The 19,830-nt window shown below is 35.4% G+C and overlaps 3 protein-coding genes across 9 annotated transcripts; 1 reads left to right on the top strand and 2 right to left on the bottom strand.

Annotated features, from left to right (window-relative positions):
• Positions 1–280: 280 nt before the first annotated feature.
• Positions 281–5,723, bottom strand: LOC130748516 (uncharacterized protein At4g15545). 2 transcript variants are annotated; one of them, XM_057601747.1, is made up of 10 exons: positions 5,264–5,722; positions 4,508–4,576; positions 3,150–3,203; positions 2,951–3,014; positions 2,752–2,826; positions 2,000–2,251; positions 1,678–1,723; positions 1,504–1,582; positions 1,280–1,408; positions 311–704 (listed from the first exon to the last, which is right to left on the bottom strand). In XM_057601747.1, the coding sequence occupies exons 1-9, from the start codon at positions 5,540–5,542 to the stop codon at positions 1,316–1,318; spliced, it is 1,011 nt and encodes a 336-aa protein (XP_057457730.1). In that variant the 5' UTR covers positions 5,543–5,722; the 3' UTR covers positions 311–704; positions 1,280–1,315. The 2 variants fall into 2 exon arrangements, with proteins under 2 accessions (XP_057457731.1, XP_057457730.1); XM_057601748.1 differs by lacking the exon at positions 2,752–2,826 and having other exon boundaries at positions 281–704; positions 5,264–5,723.
• A 2,294-nt stretch (positions 5,724–8,017) lies between these two features.
• LOC130749112 (probable GTP-binding protein OBGM, mitochondrial) lies at positions 8,018–11,431 on the top strand. 5 transcript variants are annotated; one of them, XM_057602403.1, is made up of 6 exons: positions 8,018–8,195; positions 9,188–9,417; positions 9,530–9,638; positions 9,827–9,909; positions 9,981–10,043; positions 10,151–11,431. In XM_057602403.1, exons 2-6 carry the CDS (start codon positions 9,283–9,285, stop codon positions 11,306–11,308), a joined length of 1,548 nt encoding a protein of 515 aa, XP_057458386.1. In that variant the 5' UTR covers positions 8,018–8,195; positions 9,188–9,282; the 3' UTR covers positions 11,309–11,431. The 5 variants fall into 5 exon arrangements, with proteins under 5 accessions (XP_057458386.1, XP_057458388.1, XP_057458391.1 ...); XM_057602405.1 differs by lacking the exons at positions 8,018–8,195; positions 9,188–9,417 and having other exon boundaries at positions 9,530–9,664; positions 9,985–10,043; XM_057602408.1 differs by lacking the exons at positions 8,018–8,195; positions 9,188–9,417 and having other exon boundaries at positions 9,530–9,664; positions 9,988–10,043.
• A 1,612-nt stretch (positions 11,432–13,043) lies between these two features.
• On the bottom strand, positions 13,044–19,493 carry LOC130745712 (cyclin-T1-3-like). 2 transcript variants are annotated; one of them, XM_057598079.1, is made up of 7 exons: positions 19,335–19,493; positions 17,234–17,510; positions 16,803–16,884; positions 15,710–15,844; positions 15,121–15,296; positions 14,892–15,043; positions 13,044–14,674 (listed from the first exon to the last, which is right to left on the bottom strand). In XM_057598079.1, the coding sequence occupies exons 2-7, from the start codon at positions 17,458–17,460 to the stop codon at positions 13,521–13,523; spliced, it is 1,926 nt and encodes a 641-aa protein (XP_057454062.1). In that variant the 5' UTR covers positions 17,461–17,510; positions 19,335–19,493; the 3' UTR covers positions 13,044–13,520. The 2 variants fall into 2 exon arrangements, with proteins under 2 accessions (XP_057454062.1, XP_057454061.1); XM_057598078.1 differs by having other exon boundaries at positions 17,234–17,552.
• Positions 19,494–19,830: the final 337 nt, after the last annotated feature.

The raw sequence follows: 19,830 nt of genomic DNA on the forward strand, positions 1-19,830 counted from the left end.
TGAAATAATTAAAACATAAATTTTAACAACATCCCCCCCCCCCCCCAAATTAATGAAAATACTTTCCTCCAAGTTTAGAATCAGATACAAATTCATCTTATTAAAATATATAATTATTGAAACATAAATTAATATGAGAACAGATCTTCAAGGTGGAAGGTGCACCCACAAATCTTGCGATTTTGGGTTCTCAAAACAAAGGAATCTGGATTCTTTAACTAGCAAGATCATCAATATGTAAAAACCTCATCCAGTGTCTAATTTATATGGTATTACTTCCTAAGCATAGAACTTTAAACTGTATTTAGAATTTTGTTTTCACTTGGACATAACTTAGTTTTTGCACCAACCGCCATTGCCACTAAACATTCAGACCATTTCTCTGACTGCACATCACAGACAACAGAGAGTTGTCAAATTCATCTAAAAAAGGTTCCCATTACACACCTGACACTAGTACAAGAAACCATAATCTTCCGAAATTCAATCAGCATTTTAGCTTGTTGGGCATGTCATTCAGAAAATAATGAGTTTCTATACACACAGCATGCAACAGGGAATAAAAAAAGATTAAGAGGAAAAAAGCCAGTATATATTCTCAAATTCAATGGCTCATATCAGGGCTTAAAATGGATTTTGATCCAATGGATCAAAGAGGAATGAGTCAAATCATCAGTCCAAGAAAGATGAGTTGGGTTAGTAACCTGAAAAATAGTCAATTAAAAAACAATTAATCACTGTAATAGTCAATTAAACAAAAATATATGAAATTATCTATAGTTGTAATCACTAATCAAAATTGTTTCATACTAATATGCTGAAGGCAACTATTTGAAAAAACAAAGAAACAACTTACTGCTAGGATTTCTCAGTACCCATACAAAAATAATATCAAATTATTGGATATGAAGTTTTTTTTTTAAGTAGGGCTTCTATCACTATAGCTTAATGGGCCAATGAAGCCCACTTCCCCCTACACTAAATATTAGCATTGCACCCAATCCCTACTTATAATTTATAAAGCCTAAAATTCAAAATGTGGGATAGTCTGACTAAAGTGACAGCATGGAATAAGACCAAGATCTTTTTATCAAATCCTCAAAATGGAAGGCAGCAAATAGCAGAATAGCTAATAACATGATGTCAGGTTTTTTAAGGCTATAAATGAAAGCTTGTTGATAGCATGCCAAAAAGCTGCAACTTCATCCACAATCCAATAAAAAAAATGTGCAGAGACAGAGCAACAAAGAGAGATACGGTGACCAAAGGATTTGCATACCAACTCATACAATTCCAGGAAACACTGCTTTCAGAACTAGCGTACATTCCGGTTAAGCAATCCTTGAAAAGATAGGTAAAGATCTTTGTTATCTGACCCAAATATCTCATCTGCTTTTCTTAAAGTTTCCTAAAAGAATACAGAAAATGTTGAACGATTATCTACTAATTGGAAAAAGTTTCAGTTTAAGATCCAATGCTTCTGACTATTCAATATTTACTTACCTCTCGCGTTTGCTTTTGAGCATTTAATTCCTTGATGTTAGCAAGGAACGCACTGAACTGCTCATATGAAAGGCGACTCCTGAAAATAAGTGATACATGTAATCCATTTTCTTAGCTTCTTATATAAACTGAAGTAAAAAGTCACTTAACGACAGCAGAGAGAAAGAAAGTTACCTGGCTTGACGAAAAAATTCCTTTCCATCAATCTTTGGAGTACGACCTAAAAATATTTTTAGAAGTTATGAAGAATAATCAACTGAAAATAATGTAAGAATGGAACACATTGAAGATGTGCCCCCCCCCCCCCCTTTATGCCACATGGTTCATATAGAATAATACCCTAATCAGCAGCATAATGTACATAACATTCCAATCAAGAATTACAGTAAAATACAAGGACTAGGAGCAAAGAAGCTTGAAAAACATCCAGGATCTATCTTAGTAGATGAAGAGGGGAGAAAAAATTGTATGCAGATTAACAATGACTCTTTTGAACCTGGAATTGATCGTCCCCGAGGCGGAGAGTTTGCAGCCGATGACTGCTGACTTGATGAATACCATGAGAGAGATGACCGTCCATCATATGGAAGTTTTGTGGGAGAGGTGGCCCCAGAAGTTTTGGGTGATCCAGCAGCAGAATATCCTCTTGGAGACCCAGCCGTTGAGATCACTTTTGGAGTTCCAGTTGGGGTAAGACGTGGTGTGATAAATGGGGTCATAGAAAACCTTTGCCCTGAATACTTGGTTGCTATAGGATCAAAGAGAAAAAGTAAATAAAAGGCAATGAATATGCATGTCATAATTAAAAGTTAAAATATCTGAAAGGCCAATTTTCCTCATTCATACATGGTTCCAGACTTCCAGCTATACTTTTATTGTATCCATTGTTGAATAGTTTTTTCCAGTCAGATTAAATTATGTCCAATAGAAAAATCCATACACTTATTACTTTCCAGCGAAATACCCTGCTTCTCCATTTTTGGTTTGATGAAATACAATATTTTTCAGTTTTCTCTATACAATAACTTCAGACAAGCGTGCAACCAAAGTAGGATCAAAGGATGATAGATAATAGAATTCATTTCCAGAATGCTAAATAGTAAGGATTAATTTTAGCTTTTTACATTATTTCTTATGCAGGATAAGACTTGTATCCAGGAATATAGTTGAATTCTAGGAAAATTAACAACAACAGTAAATAGCATGATTTTAATCTACAATCAATGATACACCAGGAAATTCATCTACCTTCATCAATTGTTTTACCCACATCTGCAGGGCCACTGTATGAATGATGAGTCGTATATCCACTCCCATCATCATCTGTGGGCAATGCATATAAAAAATGGATATAAACAATTTTAACAAGTACATTTATGAAATATCATTTCAGCAGAAAGGCTATATGTGAAAATGATAATCAAATAATCAATGAGAGGGGAGGTACCCTTATCAGGATATGCCTTTGGAACTGACTGGTCACAGGTTCGGATATCTACAGTTTCAGCTTGCTGTCCCAATCCCGAGAGAAATGAAAAACAATAAAGGGGGAAAACTCGTTTAGGAGAATAGTACTGGTCATTTTCAGCAACAAAATCAATTGCAATTATAATAAGTATGGTTAAGTTAATATATTGATGTCTTACAGATGGATTGTCATCAGCTAGCGACTGCATCAGTTGTTTTTTAAATGTCTCCAACTATCAAAAAATAGGAAAAAAGAAAAGTTGTCAGGTATACAGAAATTTGGGAGAGAAGAGATAAAAAAAAGTAATAGTATTTCACTCTCATAAGCGTCATGTGTACATATGCAAGGAAAAAAATGCATGCAATAAAATAAAATAAAGGAAAAATTTGTACAAAGTACAAACACAGGCACATATATGTCAATTGTTGCATGAGTTCAAAATCATAGAAGTAAAGAAAAAAGATATATTAATCCCACTAGTGAATAAAGTAAGGATAAATTACTCTATTCTTCCCCGAGAAATGGTTAAATGACACTTTCTCTTTTAGTTTGTAAAATTATATTCCCTCCCCTCAGAGAATAGTATGTGCTACACCTTCATCTAATTTAATGTGAATGAGTAGTAAGGGCAATCTTTCTCTTGTGTGGCTCTCAACATCATTAACAACTAGCTTTGAACCCTTATTGTTGAGTTGGGACTTAAAAACATGAAATGAAGGTTTTAAGTGACGTTGCAAACCTACAGTAAGGGTATCAAAAACTAGGTTTCATCTTCTTAAGTCCTAATATAATAGGGTGTTCAAAATAAATTGCTGGTGATACTGAAAGTTGTAAAGAGAGGACAAATGATGTCAGGAGGCTTGTTCATAGTCGTTCACCATGGCTAAGAGGTTCTTTTACATTAAAAGAAATCAAAGTTTAACACATTACATATCTCAAATGTTGTCAGTGTAATTTTTAAAAATAGAGTTGAGATGGTTGCATAATTTGAGCATCTCTTAGGGGAGGAGTGTAATTTACCCCCATAAAAGATGTGCACACTGGACAAATCAAAACAAACTCCATTGTGATCAAAACAAACGGCTTTGGGCATGTTTTACATTACCAACCAACATATTTCAAGGCTCTACCAGTAGAATATGAAGTGGTCAAGGATATGAATCATTAAACTGAAATCACGGCCTATCAGTAAGCGACATCAATAGTTGTTCACTTTTATGCACATCAAAACAAACTCCATTGTGATCCAAAAGTTGCAATATCTTACTTTGAGGCATACACCAAGTAATGGTACCATTTAAATAAACCATTGAAGCAGATATTACCACAACCATGAATTGGGGTAATATCTTTTATGATTGATAACATGTAACATGTGTCGGACAACATTTAAGTTTTAACAATCTTCAAAAAGTAGAACATAGGAAGTGATAGTAAACTGGGCAGAGCTCAAGCACAAAGTAACTAAAGACAGACAGAAACATTGCAAATAAATCAAAACGCAAGACAGGATAAAGAAACAAAACAAATATTCACCTTTGCAAAGTCTCGACTTAGCTTCTTCACTGTTGCTGCTAATTCATCCCTCTCCTTGGAAAGCTTTACCTACAACCACAAAGTAAAATACAATATCATCTTCCTTCTTATCAATCCGCACAAAGAATTTAAAAAAAGTCCCACTCTTCAACATAAATAAGTCTCTTTAACTCTTACCTAGCCCTATTCATTATTCAAACACTAGGATATATAATTTATCAAGTATGAGCCACCACCACATAATCATACTCCTCCCCCCCCCCCCCCCCAGCAGAAGTTGCCTGTCACAATGGCCACACCAACCATCAGCTCTAATACCACGTGTTGGGGTTAGGGAGTCAAGGGCAGCTCAAAGCACCAACGGGCCAAGAGTAAAGACACCAAGAGAATCGGACACCACATTTAAAACCCTTAAGCCAATGGGTTTAATGGGTCACTTCTCTTATATTATCCTCACCTCACCCATTCTTAACCAATGTAGAACTCCAACTCACACTTAAATCTTCAACAATATACACATGAAAAACACTAAAAAGTGATAGTTATCACCACTACCCTATGATTTCTGCCAAATAACACAGTTAATTTTACCACATTAACCTTTCTTGCATTTGTTGCAATTTTCATTTACCATTGTTGTGTACACATAGTGTAGCTTACATACTCTCACTTATTTTTTTAAAAATCTATAATTTGTGAAAACAAATAAATGAGAGTTCACTCTAAACCAAATTGAAAAGATGGAATTGGACGAACATTTTCTTCTATGGCAGTGTTGAGGGCGGAGTGAGCGTTGTGAGAGGCGCGGGTGAGGGAGGAGACACGGTCCTCAAGGTCGACGATGAGGCGGTCCTTCTCAAGGAGCTTCTGGCGGAGGCGCGTGGTGTCGGACTCAAGAGAGGAGACACGGGAAGCGATGGCCATGGAGGTAATCTTGCGAGCGAGATCCAGCTGCTGATACGGGTCGGTCGGAATAACCGAGAGAATCTCGTCGGGGAGGTCGAAATCGACGCCATTTCCTGAACCCTGAGACATGATGATTGTGGATTTGATAGGTTCTTCCACCACCACCACCACCACTCTCCAGTCAGTGATGATGGAGAGGGAAGAATGGAGGAAGAGAGTGGGTGGTGTTGGCTATCTGTGTTGTAGACAGACAGAGAGAGAGAGAGCTGTCTGGGAGAACAAAGGAGACAAATAAACAAATGTTGTTGTTTGTAAGAACCAGACCATTTTCAACAATTGTTTAGAGCTAGGGAATTTTTTATTTTTATTTTATTTATCTATGAGTTTATTGATGTATATTATACTTTATCGTTTGATGGTTAGGGTTTGAAGCCTCGCAAAAGCTCGTCTCTTATCTCCTACCGGTGCAAGATATGGAACAAACATTCACAGATCGGCAGAGGATCTCTTACCCACTATTAAGGACCAGAACGATCTGAAGAGTCGAAGCGGTCACATTACAAGATGCAATATGTTAGTCTTTGTATTACATGTATGTTTGTGTAAGGGTTGGAGTGTGCCCATATTCACATTTTCCTCAACACTCCACATTGATGATTTTTCATTTACGTGTTAGGATTTTTGTCTTTAAATTTATGTTGAGCGAAGTGTGAAACCAGACTCACAAAAAACACTTCCACAAAATATTTGAAAATGTATTGTGTACATGGATAAAATTAAATTTAAGAAAAAATTGTATGATAGCTTTTATGTGTAAAAAGTAATTCAGAAAAAAAATACTCAATGATCATATAATATAATTAAAGACATACACAACATCATATTTGAATTTATTACTTTACTTTCAAAAAAAAAAGAATTTATTACTTTAATATTAAAAAATGGGTTTTGAAAAAAAAAAAGGGACTTTTTTTTTATCATTGGGTTGGTGATGGGCCCCTTCACCAGGTTGGTCTTTTTTATTTTTTCGCGTGTCCATACCTAGGTTTCAATTTTGTGTCGTTTCCCTCCAAAACGGCTCTACATATTATATTTCTTTAGCTATTTGCCATTTGCCATTTTTGTTTTTTAACAAGTTCTTTTCCCCCTTTTTCAAATGGATATTGATTCAAATTAAAAACTTAAGCGCCAACTCGAAATTGTTTTTTTTTTCTCGAAACATATTTTATAATTATCTTTATATCTCCATGTATATTGTTATTAATTTTTCATCACAATAAACACATTGTAAAAGACAATAATATCCCCTAAGTAACCTATAGTAATATATATTGTTATTTTTTTAATATATATTGTAACCTAAAATTAAAACAATAATGCGCCCTCTATTCTTTTGTATTTGACAAAAAAAAAAATTACACGAAGAAGAGGAAAAGGATGACATATTTGTAACTTTAAAGTTTAAACACATTTATTGATAAATATTAATAATGGTATTTTTTTTATGAAAATTATCGTCCCGTTTCTTAAATATATTTATCTCTTATTAATTTTCACTCTTGATTCAAAAAAAAAAAATTCACTCTTCAATTTAACTAGTATTATCAAGAATTATTTTTTCAAGTTAAAGGTATAATTTGTATAATATTAATGTTCCCTTAAATTTTAACAGTGGTGGATAAAAGAAAACAAAATTCTCTTAAAACCAATGTTTGCAGAATTGAACCGAACCTGTCAATCAGACCGGTTCAACTAGGACTTGTTGTTGAGGACGTTTGATCTTCTCTTATAACCGGACATGCAAAACTGATGGTAAATAGTTCAAACTAGTTATGTTTTTTTTTTTGGTTCTAGTCACCTGCTTGTTGGTCCAATGAATCAATGAACCATCTTTTTCGGTGAATCATCGCACTCAAACCTTTTCCATCCTCTCTTCTCCCCCAAACCTCTCCCTCCTCTCCTCCTCGACCTCCATCTTTCAACATTTTCCTTCTAGAACTTGGACCTAGAAATTTAAGAATAATGTAGGTTTTATTATATTTTAAATAGGTGTAAATATGTGTTTGGTCCTCTAAAATTAGGGTTCTTTGGTTTAGACTCCTCTAAATAATTTTTCTTGAAAAACACCCCTAAATGGAAAATAATACTAAGGTATGTTTTAGCATCTGTCGTTAGCTTCCATCCTTTAGAGGACCTAAACAAAAAAATTATAATTTTAGAGGGCCCTAAACTAAAGAATCATGATTTCTGAGGGACATAAAACCATGATAAAAATTAATTTTAGGTCCCTCTAAAATATTGGTACTTTAGTTTAAAATCTCTCTAAAATCATGCTACGTCAACTTTCGTTAAGTGATTCATCACTCAATGTGAATGGAAGGTGACGGTAGAGACCAAGAGCTATGTATTATTTTTCAAATAGGGGTGGTTTCCACACAAAAAAAAAATTTTGAGGGGCTTAAGCAAAAGAACCCTGATTTTTATCTTAAAATTATTTGAATTTTATTCTATCCAAATAAAATTTATTTTTATATATGAATACCCTGTCAAAAAAAATTTATATATGAATACCAAAAAAGTTTCATTTTTGCAATATCAAACTTCCTTTCAAAAAAAATAAACCTCTTCCTTCTCTCTCGTTAGTCGTTACAGCCAAACTAACTCTAAAATCAATCGCTGCTTCACTTCATTGCTTTAAACCCTAAATCCCAAATCGCTCCACCGAAGTGAAGCAAGAAGACAGCCTCTTTCTGCCGGTGCTCCGCCTCCGTCCTCGCACCTGGTATGTCTATTTCTCTTCTTTCTTCTCAGTTATTTCCTTCCTTGTTTGTTGGATTCATTGTGAATGTTTGTTTGTTGCCTCCACTTTCCATTTCCATTTCAAAGCTCAGTTTTTTTCTTATTTTATTGTGAATTCATGTTTCAGAACTCATATTTGATCTTGCCTACAAACTGTTTGATGTGTGGTCTTAGTACACCTATGATATTTTTCTCTAGAGCTCTTTTGCCATGGATATTGTTTGGCTAGTATTTGGACATGTTGCACTTTTGCCTGTGTGTGTATATATATGTATTAACGTACCCGTACCTAGGATTTTGAAAAAATCTTGTACCCGCACCCGTGCATCCTAGGTATTTAGATTGGAATTATTGGGAGAAATAGAGAGCAAGCTCTAATTATAGTAACATAAGATAAGATAGGAACAAATAGCAGATACCTGATATAGGGAAAACACAGAGATACCATATTTGTGGAGTTTGTTTTATATATGGTTTTAAATTCAAGTTTATAATTTAAGTATGAGGTGGCTGAAGGTTGGTGTTAGTCACAAAATGGAGGAGAAATTTATTTGTTTGAGTAGAGATGATGTTGCTGTTATAACTTCAAAATTTGTTACAAGCAATAATTTGGAAGGAGAAGGATGAGGAGTGGTTGTGAACTCTTGAAAGCTCTTGTATATATTTCTTGATATCGAGGTTTGCTTGGTTGTAGAATCAATCCCCTTGATAGTCAGATGATTTCTCAGTCATTTACTATACTCTACTTAAGCAAGAAAAAATTTCTTTGGATTTTTTCTTTCTTTTCCAAAATCATCTATTCAACCTGTTAAAAAAATCACAAAACCTTGAATTTGACCATGCATATCACCTGCTTCAGGAACTACCACAAGGAGAAATCCTACAAAAAAAATCCTATTTGTTTCTCAGTTCATTGTATAGGAACTAACTTGCTTGGTGTTAGTCAATTATTAATCTTCAATCTCTTTTGTTCAGCTGTTTCTGAAGGTGTGAAGTTCCTACAAATTAAAGACTATTTGGTTCCATTCCAAAACTTTACGATTTTATTGAGGGATACTGAACATACACAAATGCTGGTCTTTCAAGCAAGATCCCTTCGACGCATAGAAGCTTTTACTCAAACTTGTATAAATAGACGGTCTGCTACCGTTTATTCTTGTTACTCAGATGCTCCTCACAAGAAGTCTAAGCTTGCTCCTTTACAGGTGATCACCAACTTATTTTTTCTACAACTCAATGCAACAAAAAAATTGGGCTAACTGTGATTCATTTTCTGTTTCTAAGCACTGTGTCGTGGTTTTGGATCTTTATTTGTAGGAGAGAAGAATGATAGACAAGTTTAAGATAATTGCAAAAGCAGGAGATGGAGGATCTGGTTGCAGCAGCTTTCATCGTAGCCGTCATGATCGCCAGGGCAGAGCTGATGGTGCATTTTCAACTTCTGCTTATTATGTATACCTTTGGTTCCGTCAAATTTTTAATCTATTTGTTTAAAATGTAATTATTCAGTAGTCAGGATTCAGAACTGTGCTATTGTAAATACTATTATCAGATTGATGTTAAGAAATCTTGATTGGGGTGCAATAGAGCTGATTACAATGTTGTTTATTGTAGGTGGCAATGGCGGGAGAGGTGGTGATGTGATTCTAGAATGCTCTCCCAGAGTTTGGGACTTCAGTGGTTTACAACACCACCTGGTATGCACTTACATCTTCTATCCAATTTCTGCTGAAAAAATGAAAAGTTTGATGCTAATGGTGTCCCATAGATAGCAGGGAAAGGAGGACCAGGATCATCAAAGAATAAAATAGGAACCAGGGGTGCTGATAAGGTGACTAAAGTTTGCCTCTTCTCTCATCTATAAAACTGTTTCATAATTTTCTTTTGTTTGCAATAATACAGAAATGTGAGTTCATTCCTAAATATATTCTCTTATAGGTTGTCCATGTACCCGTTGGAACTGTAATTCATCTTGTTAATGGTGATATACCTTCTATAGTCAAAACTGAATCCTCAGCAGATACAGACCCTTGGGAGATTTCTGGTGCACTTGTTGATGATCTTCCAGACCATGGCAATGGTTCTATCTCCAATGCTACAAATGGAGAAGAAGTCAAAACAATACATCCTACTGGCTGCTCTTCATCACAAGCAGCTGAAAAAAATGTTGAGAAATCTGTAAAATCAGGACATGTTGCATCAACAGATGTACTTTCTCAACTTTCTATTTCTAATGGAACTCCCAAATTTGGCACAGAGTATATAGGAGAGGAACAAGAGGAACAAGAGATACTATATAATGTTGCTGAACTGACAGAAGAAGGTCAACAAATGATCGTTGCACGTGGAGGAGAGGGTGGTCCTGGCAATCTTTCTACTTCCAAAGATTCGAGGAAGCCTATAACTACAAAGGCAGGAGCATGTCGTCAACACATATCTAATCTTGAGGACTCTGACAGTGTTTGCTCCTCTCTGAATGCAGGTATGCCTGGTTCTGAGAATGTTCTTATATTAGAACTCAAGAGCATTGCTGACGTGAGCTTTGTGGGAATGCCTAATGCTGGTAAAAGCACCTTACTCGGGGCGATATCAAGGGCTAAGCCTGCTGTTGGTCACTATGCCTTCACTACTCTTAGGCCAAATTTAGGGAATCTAAACTTTGATGATTTCTCAATAACAGTGGCTGATATTCCTGGACTTATTAAGGGTGCACACCAAAACCGTGGACTCGGACATGCATTTCTGCGCCACATAGAACGCACTAAGGTTCTGGCTTATGTGGTAGATTTGGCTGCTGCTTTACATGGAAGAAAGGGGATTCCACCATGGGAACAGCTGAAGGACTTAATACTGGAGCTCGAGTACCATCAGGATGGGTTATCCAATCGGCCATCCTTGATAGTTGCAAATAAGATTGATGAGGAAGGTGCAGATGAAGTGTACCTTGAGTTACAGAGAAGGGTCCATGGTGTTCCCATCTTTCGTGTGTGTGCTGTTTTGGAGGAAGGGATACCAGAGCTTAAAGCTGGCCTTAGAATGCTTGTCAATGGTGAAATGTCATACAAACTTTGCCTTGATCAAATTTTGATTGATTAATATTTTGATTGATTAGATTATTGTTAACAAGTCTGAGTAAGGATGTGGAAACCCCCACAGCTGAGGAAAGATAGAATGAAAAATGTTCTTTTCACGATAAATAATTGGAGGGCTTTTGAAGTATTTTTCCTGCTTTTTTTTGGTAAATGGGATTGATCATTGAGCATCTTACTTTTGCTTAACCAAAAGAGTTAATGATTTTTAGACACTTAAATAGTACAAAAACTCCACATACAACCAATTTCCTCTCTATCTCTATTCTTATCAGATCACATCAATTGATTGCTTGCCTCCTTGGAATCTCTAATGATGTTGGACACTTCCGGTGCACGACCTACACACCACATTCTATTCTTTCTGTTTTGGCCTAATAACTTTGTATTATTATATTTTTTTAAAGAGATCATTAGTTATCAATTCAACATGGATTATTCTCACTCGAACGGCTTATCTCTCGTGTAAATTAGAATTATTGCTTCAAAATATTTATTTGTTATACACTCACTTTTAAAATACAAATTTTACTCATAAAATGATCAACCTTATTTTAGTGAAATGACTTGTCTCCCTTCTAAATCCTCAATTTTACATGGGAGTAAAATTTGAGGCATGTTCACTTCTCCATTCTTCTTCACTCACCTCTAAAACTTTGAAACTAACAAGCTAACTCCTAAGGCATGTTCACTTCTCCATTCTTTTTCGCTCACCTGCTTCACAATGTGAGCCACCCAAACACTTGTGTTCCTTCAGATTTGACGGAATTTTCGAGCGAAATATACTTCAAAAACATTTTGCAAGAAAAATTCGCAAGAAACTTTTAATATAATAACTTTAGAAGAAAACTTCAGAAGAAAATTTTCCGAATGCAGAAAATTAACTTTGTGGGAGTCTTGATCGCCCCTAATTGGTATTAATAACTCCAATTAAACAGAAATCCTAACCTATGGTTTCTACTAAAGGAATCAACACACCACAATATTCTCATATGATCAAAGACGTCATATCATAGTGGCTCATTGCCACTGTCCTCTAAGACATTCAGAGCTTCGTCTCAAAAGGTTGTTGCCTCATTGTGGTTTTTTGTGGGTGGCTTGATTAGAAGAACACAATCTTGCGTCACACTATCTACACACCGAAAATGGCGTCTCCTTCAAAGCTTCAACAATCCCTCCACAAAGTGTGATGATACCCATCTCGATCTTGCAACTCCACATACCTCAACTTGATTCACCCGTAACATTGTCATCATCATGACCAGATGCAATAAGGAGGAGAAGCCGGTGAGAGTGAATTGTCTTACCAAAATAATGTATTTTTTTCCTTAGTGAAAGAGTCTAGCCTTGTTAGTTTAGCGAGTGAAATCTGCCTGATTTCCCCCTTTAATATATTTTTTTTGGAGCTCCCCTTTTAGTATCTAACGTCCCTTTCTATCTGAAAGTGTATCTTACCCTAGAATTTATCAAGGTAAGCTCCCATAGGCCATAGCATGTCTTGTTTTATCTTTTAATAGGTCTAGCATATTACCAGATTAGGCTAAGAGCCCATTTGTTTAGCTCATTTGTGCTGTTTGGCCTGATAATGGAAAGCTTCACTTTATCAACAAGAAAATAAAAAATCTGTGAAGTGCATTATTCACTCAACATCTCATTTCTGAAAAGATACAACGCGAGCAATTTGCTTCCCTCTTTTAACCACTTAGTGTTTCTCATCATCATCACCATCATCAAAATCATCATTATCATCACAACTAGTTAACTATGATTTCACATGGACAATAATGATATAAATAATAGATCTATGATCCCACAGGAATATAGACGTTCTATTATAAGTCCATCCTTAATTTAAACAAAATCTCACTTTCAACAACACAAGTTTCCCCATGTATCCATGAAATGGAATTGATCCTTCACCGAACTAAATTAGTTCAAATTACCTTCTATCTAGTTAAATTCCCATGCCCTGGGGGATTTGGTGGGCAGCAGAGGCAGTTGGATTATTAGAGTTGAGAGCATTCCAGGATCTTTTCCAAGAAGCATGTGTATACCCAGACAAGACTTGAAAACAATGAGACAGGCTCGGCCACACTAACAGTGTATTTGGAAACTAGTGCAATCACGCAAGCGACGTAAAGTTGAAGCTACAAATAGTAGCTTTAAGTACGCGATTCAAGATGGTAAATGCACATAATTAAACACACTAAAACACTGCATCAAACTTGGTTTTCCTGTATATGCCTTTTGCTGTCCCTCTCAGCATGTCCCAGCCGGTTGACCTTGTTTCGATCTTCTATATAATCAATGCGATTATGGTGGGTAGATCCGGAACCATAATTATGCCGCTTTTTCCCCTCCACAAAATTATCAGGGGAGCTCTCTACTTTTCTCTTCTGGTTGCTTGACTTGGGTCCCAGGTCAATGTCATCAAGTGCAGACACCTCCCCTTCTTCTACAGCACTTAAATCTGCTTCATGTGATGGCTTCACCAAATGGAGATGCTCTTCTGAATGATCTTGATGTTTTCCATGCTGCATATTCTCAAAAGCTGATCTGTCTAAGGACTTAGACAAGCTTTTCCGTCCATCCTGTTTATTCTTCTCACTCTGAGCAGCCAATTCAATTCCATCTTCGAGTTCCCTGACCCTCTCAATCAGATCCTCATCATCCACTAACTCAGTTTTCTTAGAAATATTACCAGTTGCTTTCTTTCGTTTCTCTAATGCAGCTTTTACCTTGTCCCTATCGATTTTTTTAATGCCTTCCAGATTCGGCGAGGCAAATGTAGCATCTCTGTGATTTAGGTTCTTGCTGCTATGTTTATCATTCAATTCAACATCTTCCTCCTTAATGTTGCTTCTCCCAACGTTGCTCTCTTGCTCTTTGCCATAACCTGATCGAGATCTCACCATGTCTTGAGCTTCCTGCATTTTTTCCTCATATGTTGAAGGTTCCTGCTTAGGATGTTGATTACCTTTGGCATAACCTGATCGAGATCTCACCATGTCTTGAGCTTCCTGCATGTTTTCCTCATATGCTGAAGGTTCCTGTTTAGGATGTAGATTGCCTTTGACATCATCTTCCACCGGGTGTTTCACTTCGGTGCTTCCACTTACACCATGATTCGATACAGGGCGTCCCACATGATTAGCAGATGACACAAAAACATTTTTAGATGTTGCAGGTTTTGATGTTTCAAGTGTTGAACTTGGACCTCCGATATGCAAATTTCTGTTTGTGGATGCAGCTTCATCATTGCTAGTTGGAGCTTTTGGAGTTGCCCTGTTGCCACCTCCTGTGGTTCCTTCAACATCATTTGACTGTGCCATTCGGTTTTGTTCATATAGCTCCAGCATTTGATTACTAACTTCTGCAGAAAGTATAAATACAGTGATGGGTCTATCCAGATGATAATAAAGGTATTCTCCTCAAAAGTTCAATAATTAGATTCTTTGTAGGACACCGCCACACATTAAGAAAAAAGAAATAAGCAATAAGAGTAGGTGCAGGGGAAATAGATATTTGACGAAGAGATAGTACTTTTGTTTCTCATTTCTTTATATAGTACTAAAAAAGAAGACACCAACCCTCCAACTGGCGGGGAGTGACATCAAACTCTTGCCACCAAACCTTTTCCCCGTCTGATGGGAGCTTCACCTTGAGGAACTTCGCAGCAAGGAATATGGCTCCAGCTGCAATGTGATGGGGTTTAAACTGCAGGCAAAGAGATGTCCGAAGCCTGCATACCACATCCTCATGTCAGCAAAGTAAAATCAAAGGCCATTGGCCAAAACAGAAATGGAGCAATCTTCATACCCATCATTAACAAAATTCCATGCAACTTGAGCAAGAGCATTTTGAGCAACTTTGAATTTCTTAATTGCCTCAACAAGAGGTTTGTAAGGATGGTGCACATTAAGATCAAAACCAAGAGTTGCAAGAACAACCCTCTCTCCAAGTAAAATTAATTCTTTCTGCTGTTCATACACATCCTGTGCCACATTTTCAAGTAAAGATATTTGTATGAGAAAAAATCATATTAGAAAAGAAAACTGGGAACTCAATGAAAAATTCAAATGAAATTTGATTTTGAAATAAATTCCCAGAAGGTTAAATACATAAAAAATATTAAAAAAAATCAGTTCAAATAGTTTAATTTAGAATGAACTTGCACATCAAAACTGTTACAGGCACGGTCTTCTAGCAAAAGTGACTAAAATGTACCGTCAACTGTGATGAATGTAACATTTCAACTGGAACTAAAGTTGGGTGAAAGATAAAAAAACCATGAAGACAGTTTAAATCAATTAAATGTAAACAAAATAATTATCAACAGGTAGTTCAATGATGGGAGCCAAAATTGCTTCATAGAAAAGCACAAGTTAGTTAGGGGCATATGCTATACCTTCTGTTTGATTCTCTGAACAGCTGCAGGATCCTTCTTGTGTATAATTTCATATGAAACAAGAATAACATCTTTTAGAGGGCGAGGAGTTTCTTCAACCTTCCCAGCAAGAAACATGCACACGGTAGCAATGATCTGCAGAACATGTGTCAAATTTAACATTCTATCATATGTATTATGCAACATCCATAAAACCATAGTCGATAAAAGATAAATTTATAAACAATGCACGAAAAGACATAGGGGTAGATTTTCATATGAACTCAAACAAATGCTGAAGGAAAATTTGGGCTTAGGGCCCATTTGTGTATGCTTTAAATAGAAGTGGTTATAAGGTTGTATGAAAAAATTTGTCCAAAAAAAGGGTTGTGTGAGAATGTTTTTATTTTAAGAGACTTTATTAAAGAACAAGTTATTTGATATTTGTTTACAAATAAAAAAAGTGTTTTTTTAAGAAATGATTTTAACTCATTTGGTTGTAGAAATGTAGTTTTTTCATATAAAATTACTTTAAAGGCTATAAAAAAAATTATGATTGGATTCAAAAATAGGGATAAGATTGCATAACTAAATGAGATAGTTACCTAAAAAAGGGGATTCTGATTATCTCTCTTCTAGAATTTCTTTTTTCAAAAACTACTAGAAATAGCTTCAACAAATAATCCGTCTTTGTATTTTTTTCAAAACCTGCTTTTCATCAAAACATACCCAAACACTTCAAGAAAAATATAATAGCTACAAACGAGCCCTTAATTTGCAAAATTTAAAGAGCTACAATTTTCCCTAAAAAGATATGGACCCAAATCCAATTCATTATTCAAGCATGGCACTAAACCAGAGGATGTAAATACAATATCCACAACTCTGCTGAAGCATGAACACATGATATTAAGCCAGCCAATAAATAGTTTGCTATCACTACTTATAGAAATTCATATAAAGCAGAAATTTATACATGGTTCAGAGAAGAGTACGACTATCTATTAAAGATAATATGCAATTTATATCCCTCTAGGCACAGTCAGACACAAGGATAAATTGACCACATAGAGAATGACAATATGCAACTTGACATTACAAAAAACAGACTCACCCTCCTGTCATTCTTTGCATGGGATTGCCGAAGAAAGAACCGATGACAAAAAATTATTGCTGTGGCAATAGTTACCTGAGGTCTGCACCACAATTAAATCAATATAAACATTATGATATATTAGCTATTGCCCATGTATGATCAGAGATAATCATTAAAATTCCCGATATACTTCCAGCGATATAAATATATAAACATGATGCTGAAGAGCTACACAGCTCATACACAGTAAAAAAATCAATGCTACAAATTCAAACCTTCTGAATTTAAATAGCTTTCCACCAGACACATTTATATCAGTTGAACAAAACAAGAAAACTTAAAATAAATGAAGTCTAACACTGAAAAATCACAAACACGAAAACCTAGACAATTTAGATAGTGAACTAACGCAACAAAAAATTATGTTACAAAAAGGCTTAGAAACTCACACTTTAAGTCTCATGCCTAGGTCTTGTAGAAATGTACAGTATGATTTGCGTAGGTAAGCTTCTTTCTTCAAATCTACACCGTCTTGTTTGGAAGGTGAATTTTCTTCGATCTCCTTCCTAGAAAAGTACCAACGAGAACCATACTCTTGATTGTCCTGAGAGCCTCCTTGTGAACCACTTTGATATGATCCATGATGAGAGATATCACCAAGCAACAATCCAGCCATGATGATCAGAGTGGAGTCAATTTAGTTTAGTTTGACATAGATGCCTATGACTGTCACAACATAAGAACAAGTCACTGATATCCAATAGTTCCCTGTAAATCAATACAAATACACTTATGATAAACAAAAGGGGTCATGTGCTAATATGCAAAATAAACAAAATATAGTCCTCACTGATTTAACACATCAGCAAGCTAGCAAATTATGTTAATCATCACATAATTTGTTTACCTTTTTTAATAGATAAATAACAATGACTCCAAAGAATTTTCTTAACATAAATGCCAATCTCAGATTTGACTCATACTAGGATAGCCAATATGCCCTATCTGAAAGTGGGCACCCAAGCCCTCTCCTTTTATACCATTGTCATCAATGCCCTTAGTAATTATCCACACACTTTTATGTCAAATTATGATAGGTATAGGTACCGGCAAATCAGTGTCCATCAAACACTTCTAAAAAACATTGCCTCCATATGCACTGGTCATATTCTCTATTGTCATAAAATAAAAAACATTTTATACATCTAAATCAAAAAGTGTTCACATCAGAATCAGATACATCCTATGCTAGAACTAAGTTCCCGGTCCAAAGTAAGTCGAAAGGTTTTACAAATGAAAGAACAGTATGAAAAGGTAGAAATTGTTCTAGAAGTCAAATTCACATAAAAATTGGAACACAAATGACTAGTTTTGTTCATAACATCAACCCCGCAAGAAACATGACTTTCTATATAAAATCTTTCATATTTGTAAATGAACTTCATGGTGATAAGCCAAAGCACATGTGTTAGAGATATAATATTCATGTGTCTACACCCAACATCTTAAATTTTTGGGTTAGTTAGTTCATAACATGGCATCAGAGCTTCTATGACCAAATGACCTAGAGCTCAATCTTTGTCGCCCTCACTCTTCTAATAAAAAGTTGAACTTCAACACGAGGCAGGTAAGTTTGTGCATTGTTCACATCAGTGTTGTTGTCTAAAGAGAAATAATTAGTTGCCACAAGCATCTCCGAACATGAAGTTTCACAATACACACGTATTAAATATACTATCTAGTATGGAATTTAGAGTCATTAAGGTATTAATCATTATAATTAACTAAGTAATACAAGGTCATATTCAACAAGCATAAGCCACCCAAATAAGAGATATTTTTAACTCAAGTTACTAAATTCACCTTATTTGTCTATTGTTCTCTCCTTTACCACATAACTGAAAAAGAAGGAAAAAAAGTTTTTTATGATTCAGCTTTCTCTAACTCTATCTAAATTAGATTTCAGTGTGGTGGGAATCATATACATAATTAGTAAAAATCTAGTCTCTTGTAATCACATCATCAAACAAGTTAATAATATATTTTCCTTAATAGCCCCAACAGTGAAATCATCTCATCATCAGTGTTTGATTGCGGATGGCGGGTCATGACAGAAAGCCGAAACCCCTCCATACATTGACATCAAACACCTTCTAAGAAACTTATAGACATGGAATTTCAATACAATTCCAACCCCAAACTATAATTCAATTTACTACTCATCATATCAATCAATTCATTCCAACATGGAACAAAAAAAACTAACTTCAGAAAATCAAGTAAACACAACTGATCATATAAATGAGAAAAGCAAGGGCTCTATGAATACCCAATTGTTCATAACATGACTACAACTCAAGAGGATCAAAAAAACTCTGATCATGGTGAAAATTACAGGCAACAGAGGCATAAAGAAACCCTTTTGAATTCAATTACTCGATGCATGGGCACCACAAACGAATACAAAATCAACAGAAACCGAAAACCCATTCTACGAATGACGTAGTAGAACAAAGTTGAAGGACAATGACATGAATCAAAAACCCTAACCTTTCAGTGAGTGAAGATGAAGATGAGAGCGATGCGAATTTTCGTGCTGCAAGTTCTGGAATCGAAGCAAGAATGAATGAGAGAGAGAGAGAGAGCGAGTGGAGGGTGAAGAAAAGGACCAGCGACCCGACCAACCCTAATGCTGATATTTTCTTTTCATATCTCTTTTTGGAATTTACAAGGATTACTTTTAAATATATATATATATATATATATATATATATATTTTATTTTATATTTTACATCGGAATATAAATTGCTTCATCCATCCCAACTTATATATCTATTGACCTAATACATGCCGATTTGAGTGATAAAAAGTGATTGTTTTGAATCCCTAGGTCGAGAGAGTTCGAATCCTATGAATCGCACTCTTGAGGAAGCTATAGTCTTCATCACACTCGATAGGGAATAGCGAGAGCAATTTAACACAACAAACAAAAATATTATATTTAGAGATTTATTAGTTAATAAGTATAAGAGCTTCTCCCATGCT

The sequence above is a fragment of the Lotus japonicus genome, chromosome 3, assembly GCF_012489685.1.
Source record: "Lotus japonicus ecotype B-129 chromosome 3, LjGifu_v1.2".
NCBI classification, from domain to species: Eukaryota; Viridiplantae; Streptophyta; class Magnoliopsida; order Fabales; family Fabaceae; genus Lotus; species Lotus japonicus.

Coding starts and splice junctions, on each gene's coding strand:
- LOC130748516 (XM_057601747.1), bottom strand. CDS start 5,542: ATGTCTCAGGGTTCAGGAAATGGCGTCGATTTCGACCTCCCCGACGAG. Junction 2,252..2,751: donor GGGTAAAACAATTGATGAAG/GTAGATGAATTT, acceptor TTGATCCTATAG/CAACCAAGTATTCAGGGCAA. Junction 1,409..1,503: donor CTCAAAAGCAAACGCGAGAG/GTAAGTAAATAT, acceptor GTATTCTTTTAG/GAAACTTTAAGAAAAGCAGA.
- LOC130749112 (XM_057602403.1), top strand. CDS start 9,283: ATGCTGGTCTTTCAAGCAAGATCCCTTCGACGCATAGAAGCTTTTACT. Junction 9,639..9,826: donor TCGCCAGGGCAGAGCTGATG/GTGCATTTTCAA, acceptor TGTTTATTGTAG/GTGGCAATGGCGGGAGAGGT. Junction 9,910..9,980: donor GTGGTTTACAACACCACCTG/GTATGCACTTAC, acceptor GGTGTCCCATAG/ATAGCAGGGAAAGGAGGACC.
- LOC130745712 (XM_057598079.1), bottom strand. CDS start 17,460: ATGGCTGGATTGTTGCTTGGTGATATCTCTCATCATGGATCATATCAA. Junction 15,297..15,709: donor TTCAGAGAATCAAACAGAAG/GTATAGCATATG, acceptor AATGTGGCACAG/GATGTGTATGAACAGCAGAA. Junction 15,044..15,120: donor TGGAATTTTGTTAATGATGG/GTATGAAGATTG, acceptor TGTGGTATGCAG/GCTTCGGACATCTCTTTGCC.